Here is a 14,961-nt window from a genome sequence, read left to right as displayed (position 1 = left end):
TTTTTATAGCTTTATGTAACACAACAAAACGTTCTAAATTTAAAAATTATAAATCAGCAATGACACTTTAACTGCAAAAGAGGAATGTTTTCAATCATTTTTATGTCAAATTTGTGGCAACCAGAAGCTACCATTAATTAGTTTGACGTGTTTTTAAATATTTTCTTAGAACGTCTTTCATTCCAGATTGACTTTTAAAATGTTTTTAATTATTTAGCTTTTTATTTCTTTGTATCTCTATTAAAAATGATTATTTTTAAATTATTAGGATTTTATTATTTGTAAAGTGTATTATGTGACTTCTGTTTCATTAATTTTGTGCACAGCTCTTTGGTCCTGTTGCAGTTTAAAGTTCTCTAGAACTAAATCAGGAAGAGTAACTCCAGAGCTGCAGAATTTAGATGCTGCATGTTCATTTCTGATGTAAAATAAAGACAAAAACTGAATAAATAAATTACTTCTGGTGTTCCTCTTCATGTGAATAAAAACTCATGTCACGTTTTTAGACTCAGTTCAGGGAAAATATCAAGTGAACAAACTGAACCATGAATGTAAAGACGATCAGCCAGGAAATGTTTCTTTTTCATGCATTTATTGATTTATTTTTCATTTCTGAGGTGAAGAGAAAGCTCCATTAGGGAGGTCAAGATCAGGTGAGAAAAAACTAAACTATTGATTTATTCTAATTCTACAAACATGTGGATCAAACTGATGAAGATAAAATTACATGTGAAAGAAAATGTTATAAGGATTTTATTTCATGATAGTTTATGTTTTTTATTGAAGACCAGTTCTTCTTCTAATCCACCTCTTGTATTCACACACATCCAAAATTGAGGCTGGTCTCTGACATGCATAGCGTTCTTCACCAAAAGAAATCACACCATAAATCTTGTCGTTGTACATCGCTGCTCCACCAGTGTCACCCTGTAGAAATATTTGTATCAACATATTTAGTTATGTTGTAAAACAGAAAAGTCTTCTAATCACTGCAGAGAGATATTCAAGAAACAAACTTACATAGCAGACATCCTTGTTCGGTGCTTCAGCATGGAATATAAACCCATGACTGTGCTTGAAGAGGGAAACACCAACAACTTTCATGTTGACACACTGAAGATGTGCTGGAATAGCAGCGGGGGGGGTTACTGCAGAGAAACAAGAGAATCATTAACTTGTTCTTCCCTCAACCGTCTCTGTAGAGACAGAAACAAAGATTTTATTCTCATAACTTCAATATTTCTCTCACATCGCTGATTATTGGGGCCGGTTGTCGTTGCGCCCTCTCCTGCCAGCTGAACTGTATCAAATCTAAAACACAATAAGAATAAAATGTAAAAATACAAAGTAGAAAATTAATTGTTATGAAGAACAATTAAAGTGTCAGGCTCTGTTCCTTATCTGTGTTAATTTTGAGTTTCTGTGTCTCTGAGTCTCCGTGTTGTCCTGTCTCCCCTTGATTGTTTCCAGGTGTTTCTTGTCTCCTTGATTACCCTCTGTATTTAACCCCACCTGTGTTCTTTGTTCCTTGTCGTGTACGTCTAGTTTTCAGTTGTCACCTGTAGTGATCATTGCTCTCTGCTTCTGTGTTCTGGACTTTTGAATTTGCATCTTATTAAATCATCTACTTTATCGCTACCTGGGTTTGCTGCCTCTGCCTCACCACCACTCACACCGCAAAACCTGACAGAACAGAAAATGAATCCATGAAGGGCTTCATCCATTGACACAGGAGTGTCCACCTCCAGTCCTCAGTGTGTCCTACGCTCTTTACATGTCTCTGGTCCAACACACCTGAGCTAAATGGGTTCTGGTTCTGCTGGTTGCCTGATTACCTGACTCAGGTGTGCTGAAGCAGAGGCAGCAGGACTGGAGGAGTGAAGACAGAAAACCTGAAGTCATGTTTTTGATCAGAGAAAGACTTACACTTTAAGACGATAACTGCAGTCTGGTAGCCGAGCAACTGGGACATCTGTTACTGGTGTCTGAAGCTTCAGCAACATGATGTCATGGCCCGGGTCGTAAATCACAGGAGTGGGTCGGATTACCCGATACTGCAGCATAACAGTCCGTGGATGAACTTTTAACACTGCTATGTTAGTCCTGCAGAAAAGGTTAGATTATAATGAACAGACAGAAAACCTGATAATCTGCAGATAAAACTGTCTTCATGTTTCTTTCCTACCATCCTGGCTCCAACTTCCAGCAGTGAGCTGCAGTCAGGATCCACTGAGGGTGGATCAGAGATCCTCCACAGCGGATTTTTTCATTACCCTTGATGTTCTCCAGCCGAACATGATAAAGACGCTTTGTGTCATCACAGTTTTGACCTCCAATGATTCTCTTCTGCAGAGAAACATCTGAGTTCACTGAAACTCCTGAAAAAGAAAAAGGAGGACTTTACTCAGAAATCAGGTGCAAATATGGCTGCAGGAACAGAAAAAGGATAAACAGTTAAAGATTAAAAAGCATCACAGTTTATATGCAAAGATATTTCAGTCTGAAACAGAATCAGAGGGAAGTTTGAGAATCACAGAGAGCAGCAGCCTCACTGGAACCAGTGGAAGTGTCTCCAGTGTCTCCGACTCACCCAGCCCCAGCAGCAGCAGAACCTTCAGCAGAGCCATTGCTTGTCCAGCTTCCTGTGAATGTCTGCAGTCCTGCAGCAGCTTTTAAACTCTTTTCACAACTTCCTGCTGGAAAGAAAGCCACCAATCACAGGACAGAAACTGATTGATGCTGTCATCTGCATACAGAGGAACTTTAACATCTCATTGTTTTAAAGAAACTTGAAGAGTTTTTGTTCCATTGACAGAATATTTTACTAATATCCAAACATTTTCCCCTCTTATAACTTAAATAATCAACCAATGAAACAAAACTTTTTCATTAATATTGAGGAATTGATTCAAAACAAGAAGCTCAGTTTTTCCTTATCTCAAGTGAACTGAGAAATTTGAACTAAAAAAATAGACTAAAAATAAGTGGTAATTTTCTCATCCTTGTTTTCAGGTTGATGTTTTTTTTTTACCAAAATATTTTTATTGAAATTTTCCACTTTAGAAATACAATCATGTAACCATATGAACAAGATTTACCTGTAGCCATTACATGACATGACAGCAATTACTCTTTCTCATATCAGGGAAATTAAAAAGAAAGAAGGAAAGAAAGAAGGAAAAAAACAGTCATAAGAACAAAAAACAGCTTCTCAAAAACAGGGATATTCAATCAAATTACAACCAGGTTAGATATAATTGTACACTTCTATTAAGCATGGCACACCGCAAGTTCCAGCAAATCAAAACTCAAACAAACCCTCTGCCAAGTCTAAGTCCTTAATAAAATTATTGAAAGGACCCGAAAGCCTCTCATAAAGACATTGTTTATATTTCCTAATATATGTTATTCTTTCTAGCGGCAAATTAGACGACATCTGCTTTATCTACTGCATGGCACTAGCTCTGTTGGCATTTTTCCAAGCCAAAGCAATAATTTCTTTCAGATAATGAGCTTATATCTATAAAAGCACATTCTGATTTACTAAAGTTATGCTTCTCAGGGTATAAAGCTAACAGGAACAATTTAGGATCCAGTGATATTTGCTTTGAGAGAATTTTTTCAATGATATCTTTCACCTCTGTTCAAAAAGCTTTGATTTGTCTGCATTCCCACATGCAGTGTATTAGAGTCCCTTTAGAATTACACTTTATGCAAAGATCTGGGATGTTATTATTGTATTTATTTAAGTGCACAGGGCCAACATATACACGCATTAGCCATTTAAATTGTAGAATTCTAAGACGGCTATTTATAGACATTGTGTGGGTTTTATTGCAAGCCCTTTCCCAATCCTGTTCACTGATATTTGATGATAGGTTCATATTCCAGTTCATAAGCTTATTATCAGCACATTATAAAAGTCTGAAATGATGCCCTTTCTTGATTTATTCCGAATCTTTAATTTTTCAAGCAATGTAAGGGGAGGCTTGTTAAGATTACTGTAATTTGCTTTGACAAAACTTCTCAATTGAAGAAATTTGAAATAATGCTTTTTATCTAGCTTGAACTGTTGTTTTGTAACTCTCCAAATGACAAAAAATATATCAAAATTTGATGGGTGAAGGTCACCAATATTTTTTAAGCCTTGCAATGCCCAGAGCCTAAATGTTCCATCTGCCTTACCTGGAGCCCCATATTGGACCAAATTGGAACATGCTATTTGGCTCCGCGAGGTATTTTCTAAAATCCTGCCAGATTCTAATCATGTTTTTCAGAATAGGATTTGTAGTATATTTCTGTAACTTCGTTGGAGTGTCGGAGTATATGAATAATGGAAGAGCTAAACTTAAGTTATGGGACTCCATTTCTACCCAGTGAGGATTATCTTTATCTGCAAAATAAAACATGATAGTCCTTAATTGTGTGGCCCAATAGTAAAATTTAAAGTTGGGGCACTTTAACCCCCCTCTTTCAAATTGTAAATAAAGCAAAGAGAGGCGTAACCTAGACTTTCCATTCTTCCACATAAAGCCCAAAATGTTTTTTTTAGCCAAATGAATAATTCAGGAGGAGGCGGCAGGGGAATACTATCAAAAAGGTATAATAGCTTTGGTAGTATACTCATTTTCAGTACATTAACTCTTCCCAATAGGGATATCAGCAGGGATGTTGAGGCAGCTATTGTTTTCATTAGGGGTTTGTAATTAGATTTGACAACCTGATGTAGTTCCGGGAAAATCTGGACACCCAGATATTCAAAATGTTCCATTACTTTAAATTGCATAACCTCACTGATGGGATTAGTCCTTTCACCTACATTTAATACGGAATAGAAGATTTTGTATTATTTACTTTGTAACCTGAGACTCTCCCAAATTCCTGGATCACTTCCATCACCGCCAGAATTGACTGTTTCAGATCTGTTAGAAATAAAATGACGTCGTCCGTGAATAGACAGATTTTGTGTTCTGTGGGGCCCACCGTGATCCCGGGGATCTGCGGATGCAGGCGAATAGCTGATGCCAATGGCTCAATTGCTAGTGTGAATAGTAAGGGAGAGAGGGCATTCCTAGTGACAACCCTTCCTGATTTGAATCACCCTTGAAAATATTTAGTTTGAGATTATTTCTACAGTTGGATTATTATATAATATTTTAATTCATTTAATAAAGCTACTTCCACAACCCAACCTTTCAATATGCTAAAAAGATAGGGCCATTCAACCCTATCAAAAGCCTTTTCCATGTCCAATGAAAGAAGAGTTGTATCATTAGCGTTCTTTCTGAGCCAGATAATATTCAGGACCCTTTTAATATTGTGATACCCTTGCCTCCCAACTATAAAACCATTTTGATCCTTATTTATTATGCCTGGTAGAATTCTTTGCAGCCGTTTTGCCAATCGTTTACAAATGATTTTGAGATCAGAATTAAGTAGACTGATAGGTCTCAGGTTTTCACACTTATTAGGGGTTTTACCTGGTTTTGGCAGCAGAATAATTAGAGCCTGATTCTGAGAGGGAGGCAGGCTGCCATTTTTAAATGACTCCATAAACATATAAAGAAGGGGTGACAACAATTTATCTTTAAATTTTTTATAAAGGTCAATGGGATACCATCAGGTCCTGCTTGCTTACCAGATCTCATTTCATCAATGGCCTGTGCTAATTCCTCTTTATTTATTTCTATATTTAAGTCAACTCTATAATCATCTGCAATGACAGGGATATGTAGCCCATTCACTAACTTATCTAATTCCATTTGGTCTAAATTGCTTTGAGTATTGTATAATTTCTGATAATAATCTTTAAAGCATTATTAATATCCCTTGGATCTATTAGAGTTTTATACTGTGTTACGATTGATGTGATCGCTGTTGTTGCTTCAAGCTGTTTGATTTACCAAGCTAGAAGTTTTCCAGCTTTGTCCCTTTGTAGAAGTTTTGTTTTAATCTTAAGAGACTGGATTCAGCTCTGAAACTGGACTGTTTATCATATTCTGCTCTTAGGAGCAACAGTTGTTTTTTTCAGCTCAGTATCATTTGTTTGAAACGTATCCCTTATGGGCTTTAACATTTGTTTGACTACTGCACCCCACTCTTCCTCTGAGAAACAATTGTTTAATTCTGATTCCCATATCTTTTTAAGTTACATTAATGTTGCAAGTGTTCTCAATCAGGTAAATAAATATGACTTACTGGTCTTGGGGAGTCTTTCAATTTATTAAACATAGTGGATTTTTGGTTGAGGAGTGTGGTTTGGCTGTTAGGGAACTTGTCGGGTGTGAAAGTGTGAAGGCGGCGTCCAGGATGAATAATGCGGTGGTTTTGGTTTTGGACTCTATTTACAAGGTGAACAGTGTAGTTGAGAGGGGGATTGTTTTGAGAAATACTCAAACTACTGTTTTCCCTTTAATAAAACCTGCAAAAAAAGATCATCGTGTCTAATTTGCCCCATTTCAACAGCGAGGATGTGTTTGCTGAAGGAATTGTCACACCACAGTCAGATCGTGTCAGCAATAAGTGTTTATGATTCTCAAAAATGATATTGAGGAACTGAGCATAGTGATGAAATTTAAGGTTGACTGCTTTGATCACACTATTGTCGCGACAGCGGAAGCTATGAGGTGTTTTAGATGCAACCAGGAGGGCTATTCAGTTCGTAATTGCCCTGAAAAGGTTCAAAAAGAAACTGCTCAGGTTAACGAAAACCCAGAGCCAGGGACATCAGCGGATACTGTCAATGGAGCTCCGCTGGATGAAGCTGGGGAAGGAGCTCAAGAAATTAGTGTTGGAGAAAGAACTTCAGTAGGATTCTGTAAATAGAAAGATAATATATATGAAATGTGTTAAGGCTTTGAACAAAGTAAAATAAAAGATTAAAGAGATACTCCTTGGAGAGATTTCTTTAAAGTTGGTCTTGAGGTCAGACCTGTATGAGGGTTGTTTATAAGCCATTGACTAAAATTGTTGGTGATTTACAATGGAGAATTTTGCATGGTGCTATTGTGGTTCATGCTTTTGTTTCTACTAATAATCCTGCTGTTTCAGATAAATGGCCCTTTTGTTTAATAAGAGAAACTATCTTTCATTGTTTTGTACAATGTTTCAGAATAATGGATTTATTTACATTACTAAGAGATATTTGGAAATTATTTGGAGAAAATTTCACAGAACAGTCTTTTATTTTGGGTTTTTTATATGGCAAAAGAAAGAAGAAAATTGGACGGTTGTTAAATTTTTTTCTTAGTCAAGCAAAGCTTCCAATTTATTTGAGTAGAACATTTTAAATCAATAATGAACAGAATACTGATGGTGTAAAGGTCTTTAAGAGTTTGGTTAGAGCAAGAGTTATGTTAGAATATAAATATTATCTAAGAATGGAATATTTCTCAGAATATTTGGGATTATGAAGGTGTTTTATTTACTTTGAATAATTGTGAACTTTCATTTATAAATGTGTTAATTTGAAGTTGTGTTAAATGTTCCTGTGGATCACTACTGAGTGAATAAATGTATTTTTAAAACTCTAAAATCTCTCTCTCTTTGTGAGGAAATTTTTGGCACTAGTTGCCTTTATTTGACAGCAATCTGACAGGAAGTGGCAGGAAGAGGGAAGTGGGGGAGTGAAGAATGGGCCAAAATAACCGAGGACAGGAGTCGGTCTCTAGACCACCTCGGTCTACAGTCTCTGTATGTGAGGCGCCGCCCTAAGCACTGCGCCATGCAATGCACCACACAATGCCCCTATTCCTGCAGCTCTTGCTGGAATTTTCTGTTTCTCTTTGGTAAATTATTTACATTTTTCTACAAATTGAGATGTCTGACAAACTCATCTAGTTTGCCTTCTTTCATTTTCTTGAAAAAATTAGTTTTGTCACGTGATTGCGACTAGTCGACTGGCCTCGTAAAAAGTCATTGTAAAGAACTGACTAGTCGGGTAGTCGGTGCAACCCCTATTACAGACATCTTTTTTTCTTTTTCCAGATGTTACGATAAAATTTACAAAGAACTTCTGTCATGTTTAAACTTCTGAAAACCAAATTTTAATTTCTGAGAAGTTTTACATAATAAACATGTTTATTAGTTTTACCTGTTTTAAAATATTTCCTTAAAACTTCTTTCATTCCAGATTTTTACTTTTAAATTGTTTTTAATTATTTAACTTTTTATTTCATGTATCTTTATTAAAAATGTGTTATTTTAAATTATTAGGATTTTATTATTTGTTAATTGTATTATGTGACTTCTGTTTCATTATTTTTGTGCACAGCTCTTTGGTCCTGTTGCAGTTTAAAGTTCTCTAGAACTAAATCTGGAAGAGTAACTCCAGAGCTGCAAAGTTTAGATGCTGCATGTTCATTTCTGATGTAAAATAAAGACAAAAACTGAATAAATAAATTACTTCTGGTGTTCCTCCTCATGTGATGTAAAACCCATGTCACGTTTTTAGACTCAGTTCAGGAAAAATATCAACTGAACAAACTGAACCATGAATATAAAGACGATCAGCCAGGAAATGTTTCTTTTTCATGCATTTATTGATTTATTTTTCATTTCTGATGTGCAGAGAAAGCTCCATTATGGAGGTCAAGATCAGGTGAGAAAAACAAATATATTTATTTATTCTAATTCTACCAAGATGTGGATCAAACTGTTGAACATACAATTATAAAATTATATGTGAGAGGAAATTTGATGAGAATTTTATTTCATGATAGTTTATTTAAGCCCAGTTTTTCTTCTAATCCAGTCCTTGTATTCACACACATCCAAGATTGTAGCAGGTCTCTGACAAGCATTTGCTCCACCAAAAGAAATCACACCATAAATCTTGTCACCGAGCATCGCTGCTCCACCAGCATCGCCCTGTAGAAAAATGTATATCAATATATTTATTTATGTTGTAAAACTGGAAAGTCTTCTAATCGCTGCAGAGAGATATTCAAGAAACAGACTTACATAACAGATATCCTTGTTCAGTGCTTTAACATGGAATATAGACCCAGTTAATGGCACGAAGAGGGAAACATCAACAACTTTCATTTCGACACATTGAAGATGTGATGGAATAGCAGCATCGGGGGTTACTGTAGAGAAACATGGGAATCATAAAAATGTTTTTATCTCAACCTTCTCTGTAGAGACAGAAACAAAGATTTTATTCTCATAACTTCGATATTTCTCTCACATCGTTGATTGTTGGGGCCGGTGGTTGTTGTTCCCTCTCCTGCCAGCTGAACAACATCACCTCTAAAACACAAGAATACATTTAAAAATACACGATAACAATGTAGAAAATTAATTGTTATGAAGAACAATGAAAGTACAGAAACTGAATCCATGAAGGACTTCATCCACTGACACAGGAGTGTCCACCTCCAGTCCTCAGTATGTCCTGTGTCCTTTACATGTGTCTCTGGTCCAACACACCTGAGCTAAACAGGTTCTGGTTCTGCTGGTGGCCTGATTACCTGACTCAGGTGTGCTGGAAGCAGAGGCAGCAGGACTGGAGGAGTGGAGACAGAAAACCTGAAGTCATGTTTTTGATCAGAGAAAAACTTACTTTTTAAGACGATACCTGCGGTCTGGTAGCCGAGCAACTGGGACATCTGTTACTGGTGTCTGAAACTTCAGTAACATGATGTCATGCTGCTGGAAATTATGACTATAAATCACAGGAGCTTGTCGGATCATCTGTCTCTGCTCCCCAGCAGTCCGTGGATGAACTTTTAACACTGCTCTGTTAGTCCTGCAGAAAAGGTTAGATTATAATGAACGGACAGAAAACCTGATCATCTGCAGATAAAACTGTCTTTATGTTTCTTTCCTACCATCCTGGCTCTGACTTCCAGCAGTGAGCTGCAGTCAGGATCCACTGAGGGTGGATCAGAGATCCTCCACAGCGCTTTATATGAGTACCATTGCTGCTCTCCAGCCGAACATGATAAAGACGCTCTGTGTCATGGCAGTTTTGACCTCCAATGATTCTCTTCTGCAGAGAAACATCTGAGTTCACTGAAACTCCTGAAAAAGAAAAAGGAGGACTTTACTCAGAAATCAGGTGCAAATATGGCTGCAGGAACAGAAAAAGGATAAACAGTTAATGATTAAGAAGCGTCACAGTTTATATGCAAAGATGATTCAGTCTGAAACAGAAACAGAGAGAAGTTTGTGAATCACAGAGAGCAGCAGCCTCACTGGAACCAGTGGAAGTGTCTCCAGTGTCTCCAACTCACCCAGTCCCAGCAGCAGCAGCAGAACCTTCAGCAGAGCCATTGCTGGTCCAGCTTCCTGTGAATGTCTGCAGTCCTGCAGCAGCTTTTAAACACTGTGTACAACTTCCTGCTAGAAAGAAAGCCACCAATCACAGAACAGAATCTGATCTGTGCTGTCATCTGCATACAGAGAAACTTTAACATCTCATCGTTCTAAAGAAACTTGAAAAGAGTTTTTGTCAGTGGTGGGAAGTAACGAAGTACAAGTACTTCGTTACTGTACTTAAGTACAATTTTCGTGTATCTGTACTTTATTTAAGTAGATTTAATAATGGATACTTTCTACTTTTACTCCACTACATTTAACAGTAAGTATCTGTACTTTCTACTTCACTACATTTCTATATAGCGTTTTGTTACTCGTTACATCCAAGACGCATTTCAGTTTTTTGATTTGTTCGTTAGTTTGAAAGTATCCAATGGCGAGAGCAGAATCAGTCCGCTGAACCAATCCAAAGCGGGAAATAACCATTAGGCCCTCCCTCAAGAAGAGCAGCACAGTACGCAGGACCTGCAGAATCATTAACTCCCAGAATGGAGTCCAAGGATAGTCATCCTCCAGAAGACCTGCCCCACCCATGGCCTTATTTAAAAGATTTCTTTGAAATAACTGGGTCAAAAAACGCTTCCTGGAGATTCCAATACCGCCTTTGCCTTCCCCGAAAGCATGAAATTCTATCTTTCAAAAATTCACCATCAAATTTGAAAAAACATATTGAGGTAAGTTAAGTTGCTAAACGCTATCGATGTTAAATTAATTTGTGTTAGTGAAGTTTTATGTAATCTTAGCAAGCTTTTTGTTGAACTCGACTGCAGTAAATAAATACGATTACTGTATATTGTTATAAGCTAGCATGAACTTGCAAGTAACAGCATTGCTCATTAAAATGGTACATTACTGATTTATTAAAACTAAATACGATAGGTACACTTAATTACATTATATAAGCCGTTAGGTATTATGGTCGGCAAGTACTTTTACTTTTAATACTTAAGTAGTTTTAAAAGCTTGTACTTTCTTACTTTTACTTAAGTAAAATAATAATGTGGTACTTTGACTTTTACTTGAGTAAATTTTTGTCTGTGTATTTGTACTTTTACTTAAGTACATTGTATGAGTACTTTCTCCACCACTGGTTTTTGTTCCATTGACAGATTATTTCATTAATAACAAAACATTTCTCCCTATAATAACTTGACTAATCAGCAAATGAAACTAGAACTTTTTCATCGATATTAAGGAATTGACTCAAAACAAGCAGTTAATATATTTTGCCTTAAAGTTCCTTCTAACTTAGTTTTGCTTTATCTCAAATGAGCTGAGCGATTTGCAATAGAAAATACACTAAAAATAATTGGGAAATGTTCTAGTTTTGCAGTGCACAAGCTTGTGTAGAGCCCTGGAAATATGTTAAGAACGTGATCATGTTAAATTAATAGGTATAATTATTTTATTGGGCAAGCATTCATTTGATTTAGTATTTAGTTCGAACAATTTATTTGGTTTATGACAAAATATGTGCTCAAACTACTTTATTATTTTTTATTTCATAGATTTCTGTCATAGATTTCTGTCATGAAATGCCCTTTAAGAAGGACAGAATGCATGATGATAGTTGAAAGTTCATGACCTGGGGATATATACGAAAAGAGAGAAAACTATAGGAAAAATATCAACTGAACAAACCGCTGTATGCTCGAACCGTGGATTTTGTTTAATAAAGTTGCACAAAAGCGAAGACCTTTGAGATTTTTAGTTCTTTTTAAGGGTGCAACACTTGCAGTGAGTTTTGCTCAAGAGAAAACTTGATTGCAAACTTGATGAAAAAAAACTTAATTTTCTGAAAAAAGAGCGACTCGTCCTTGTTTTCAGATTGATGTTTTTTTGCATTTGTTGTAAATGCAAAATTACAACCAAAAATTTAAACTCACAGAAATTCACCTAATTAAATGAAGACAATTCAGATTTTTAAAACACATTTAAAAGAAAACTATGGTAAAATTTTTAAATTTTACCATAGTTAACTAAAGTGGACTCTAGTGCATCACACAATACACTGAAACCACTAGTGGCCATTAAATGCAAGTGCAAGAAAATTTAGTTAAAGTACATATGGCGGAAAGATGAAAATCACAGTCTGTGAATTCACTAAGATTAATGATTACATATTAATCTGCTAATTAAAAAAACATCTGTTTTATGTGGTTAAAAGTTAGTTTGGTGTAAAGTGGAGCTAATGTGCTAACAAAGATCAAGTTAAGGACAAACATCAATACAAAAAAATAGAAAAAAAGCAAAGATTCTACATTGTGGAAAACAAAAAGACTATTGTAACTAAAATGTCCTTCGTAAAAGAAACTATGAATCTTATCATTTTATTGACAAGAAATTCATAAGGAACACTCTGTTATGGACAAAAGGACTCTTTGTCTTTTCTCTGTTTTATCTGCTGACATGTACACAGGGCCGTGTAGAAACATTAGGAGGGGCAGGGGCTCAAAGTTAAAAAGGAAAAGAACAAGATCTTAAAACATCGTACAACAACATAACAACAACCCATATTAGTCAAGAATCTAATATTTAATCAGATCATACTATATCACTGTCATCATCAAGTTACTAAGTCGGTGACCATGGGGTGAATATTGTATAACTAACATTAGATAGATAGATAGATAGATAGATAGATAGATAGATAGATAGATAGATAGATAGATAGATAGATAGATAGATAGATAGATAGATAGATAGATAGATCATGATTAAGTAGGGCCCCCACCTTGGCTCAAGCCCAGGGGCCCACACCCTCCTAAGACCGGCCCTGCTTATTCCATGCGGTTTGTTTTATTCTATTCTAATTCAAAATCACTTTATTAATCCCAAAGGAAAATTAAATGTTGGTGTAACTCATTAATTCTTCAAAGACTTATTCTAGATGGTGATGGCTGTTGGAAGCAAAGTGTTGTGATTTGAGTTTTTCTGTGTGTTTATTTTTGTGGAGTCTCTGTGTTGTCCTGTCCACCCTTTTATTATTGACACCTGTCTTCTGTTTCCCCTGATTGTCTCCCTGTGTATTTAATCCCACCTGTGATCCTTGTCGGCTCCTCGTTGTGTCTGTCTGGTCTTGCGTCTGTTCTGCTGTCAGTTGTTGTCACCGGTTGCTACCAGATTGAAAGTTCTTAACCTTCCGCTCTATCTGTGCTGCGTGAATTTTCTTGCTGACATCTTCATTAAAATCATCATTTCTTTTTATTCACTCCAACCTGAATCATCTGCCTCACCACCTCACATTGCAATTCATGACAGAAAGATCTTCTGCAGCAGGCTAACTGAAGTTCTACAAATCCCAAGCATGGTTTTAAATACTCTATTAGTTGAAAATAATAGCGTCCAGGTATGAAGTGTCTAGGTGTTGTGGTTTTGGAATTAGAGTAGTTCTAGTTTGACCACGATGGAAAAAAAGGGTAAAAATCGCAGTTTATTAAAGAAAATATATTCACAAACCCCAAACAAAACTGCATGGAAAAAGCAGGGCCGGACTTAGGAGGACGTGGGCCCCAAATATTCCTCTAGTACAGCAGACAAATCCAGTCCAAGTTTGAAGTGTCTGGGTGTTGTAGATTTGGCACTAGAGTAGATTAAAGATGCGGAAGATAGTGAAAAATTAGGTGGAATCGCCCCTAGCCATTTCCCGAATCAAAAACTGGAGTTGGAAACCAACCTCAGCTTCGTAAAAATAAATTGCAAAGTGTCTATATTTGTAAATATGATTATGATTAAGTCAGTGCTTCACCAGCTATGAACCTCACTGCATGTCACTGCTGTTAAATATGAAGAATTAAATGAACGACAAAATCATTACTCTAGAAAGAGTTAAATAAAATATTCCTGGTTGCATAGAAATAAGTTCAAATTGTTAATACTATTTGGATTATTGATGTCAGTCTGAGATTTGACTAATTAGAGACGTGATTACATATCAATCTGCTAATCAAAAAATAATAGTTTTATTTAGCTAAAAGTTAGTTTGCTGTAAAGTGGAGCTAATGTGCTAACAAAGATCAAGTTAAGGACAAACATAAATAGAAAAAAACCCTTAATGCTCCATTGTGAAAAGCAAAAAGACTCATGGAACCAAATGTCCTTTGTAAAAGAAACTATGAATCTTACAATTTTATAGACAAGAAATTCATAAGGAACACTCTGTTATGGACAAAAGGACTCTTTGTCTTTTCTCTGTTTTATCTGCTCACATGCACTCAGGGCCGTGCAGAGACCTTTGGAGGGACAAGGGCTCAAAGTTAAAAAGGGGCACACTGAACAAGATCTTAAAATATTGTACAACAACATAGCAACAACCCATATTTGTCAAGAATCTAATATTTAATCAGATCATACTATATCACTGTCATCAATTGGGGACAATGCAAAACAAATGTAGTTTATGTTTCCCTGATAGGTTTAATGTTGCTGTTTCTGCTGCTGACAGTCCTGGAGGGCTGAGTTGATCTGAGACTGAAGTTGTTAAACAGACCAGAGGAGAGAAGGTCTCTGGTTATGAAGTTATGAAATAAGTAAATTTGCTGCTATTTTACTAAATAAACCTTAATATCTGACTGTTTAACCTCTATAACAACTTGGCTGCAGACTGTTTTAAAGATCAAGAAAGCTCAGAGGGGTTAA

At 36.1% G+C, this 14,961-nt stretch overlaps 2 protein-coding genes across 2 annotated transcripts; both read right to left on the bottom strand.

The window, feature by feature from the left end:
* Positions 1-575: 575 nt before the first annotated feature.
* On the bottom strand, positions 576-2,728 carry LOC114143493 (anionic trypsin-2-like). The gene is made up of 6 exons (XM_028015574.1): positions 2,591-2,728; positions 2,186-2,378; positions 1,927-2,103; positions 1,250-1,311; positions 1,021-1,148; positions 576-927 (listed from the first exon to the last, which is right to left on the bottom strand). Exons 1-6 carry the CDS (start codon positions 2,625-2,627, stop codon positions 778-780), a joined length of 747 nt encoding a protein of 248 aa, XP_027871375.1. The 5' UTR covers positions 2,628-2,728; the 3' UTR covers positions 576-777.
* Positions 2,729-8,683: 5,955 nt separating this feature from the next.
* Positions 8,684-10,302, bottom strand: LOC114143478 (anionic trypsin-2-like). The gene is made up of 6 exons (XM_028015555.1): positions 10,239-10,302; positions 9,834-10,026; positions 9,566-9,751; positions 9,191-9,252; positions 8,962-9,089; positions 8,684-8,868 (listed from the first exon to the last, which is right to left on the bottom strand). The coding sequence occupies exons 1-6, from the start codon at positions 10,276-10,278 to the stop codon at positions 8,722-8,724; spliced, it is 756 nt and encodes a 251-aa protein (XP_027871356.1). The 5' UTR covers positions 10,279-10,302; the 3' UTR covers positions 8,684-8,721.
* Between the last annotated feature and the right edge of the window lie 4,659 nt (positions 10,303-14,961).

This window comes from Xiphophorus couchianus, chromosome 4 (assembly GCF_001444195.1).
Source record: "Xiphophorus couchianus chromosome 4, X_couchianus-1.0, whole genome shotgun sequence".
Lineage (NCBI taxonomy): Eukaryota > Metazoa > Chordata > Actinopteri > Cyprinodontiformes > Poeciliidae > Xiphophorus > Xiphophorus couchianus.
This window is presented reverse-complemented; position numbering and strand designations above follow the sequence as displayed.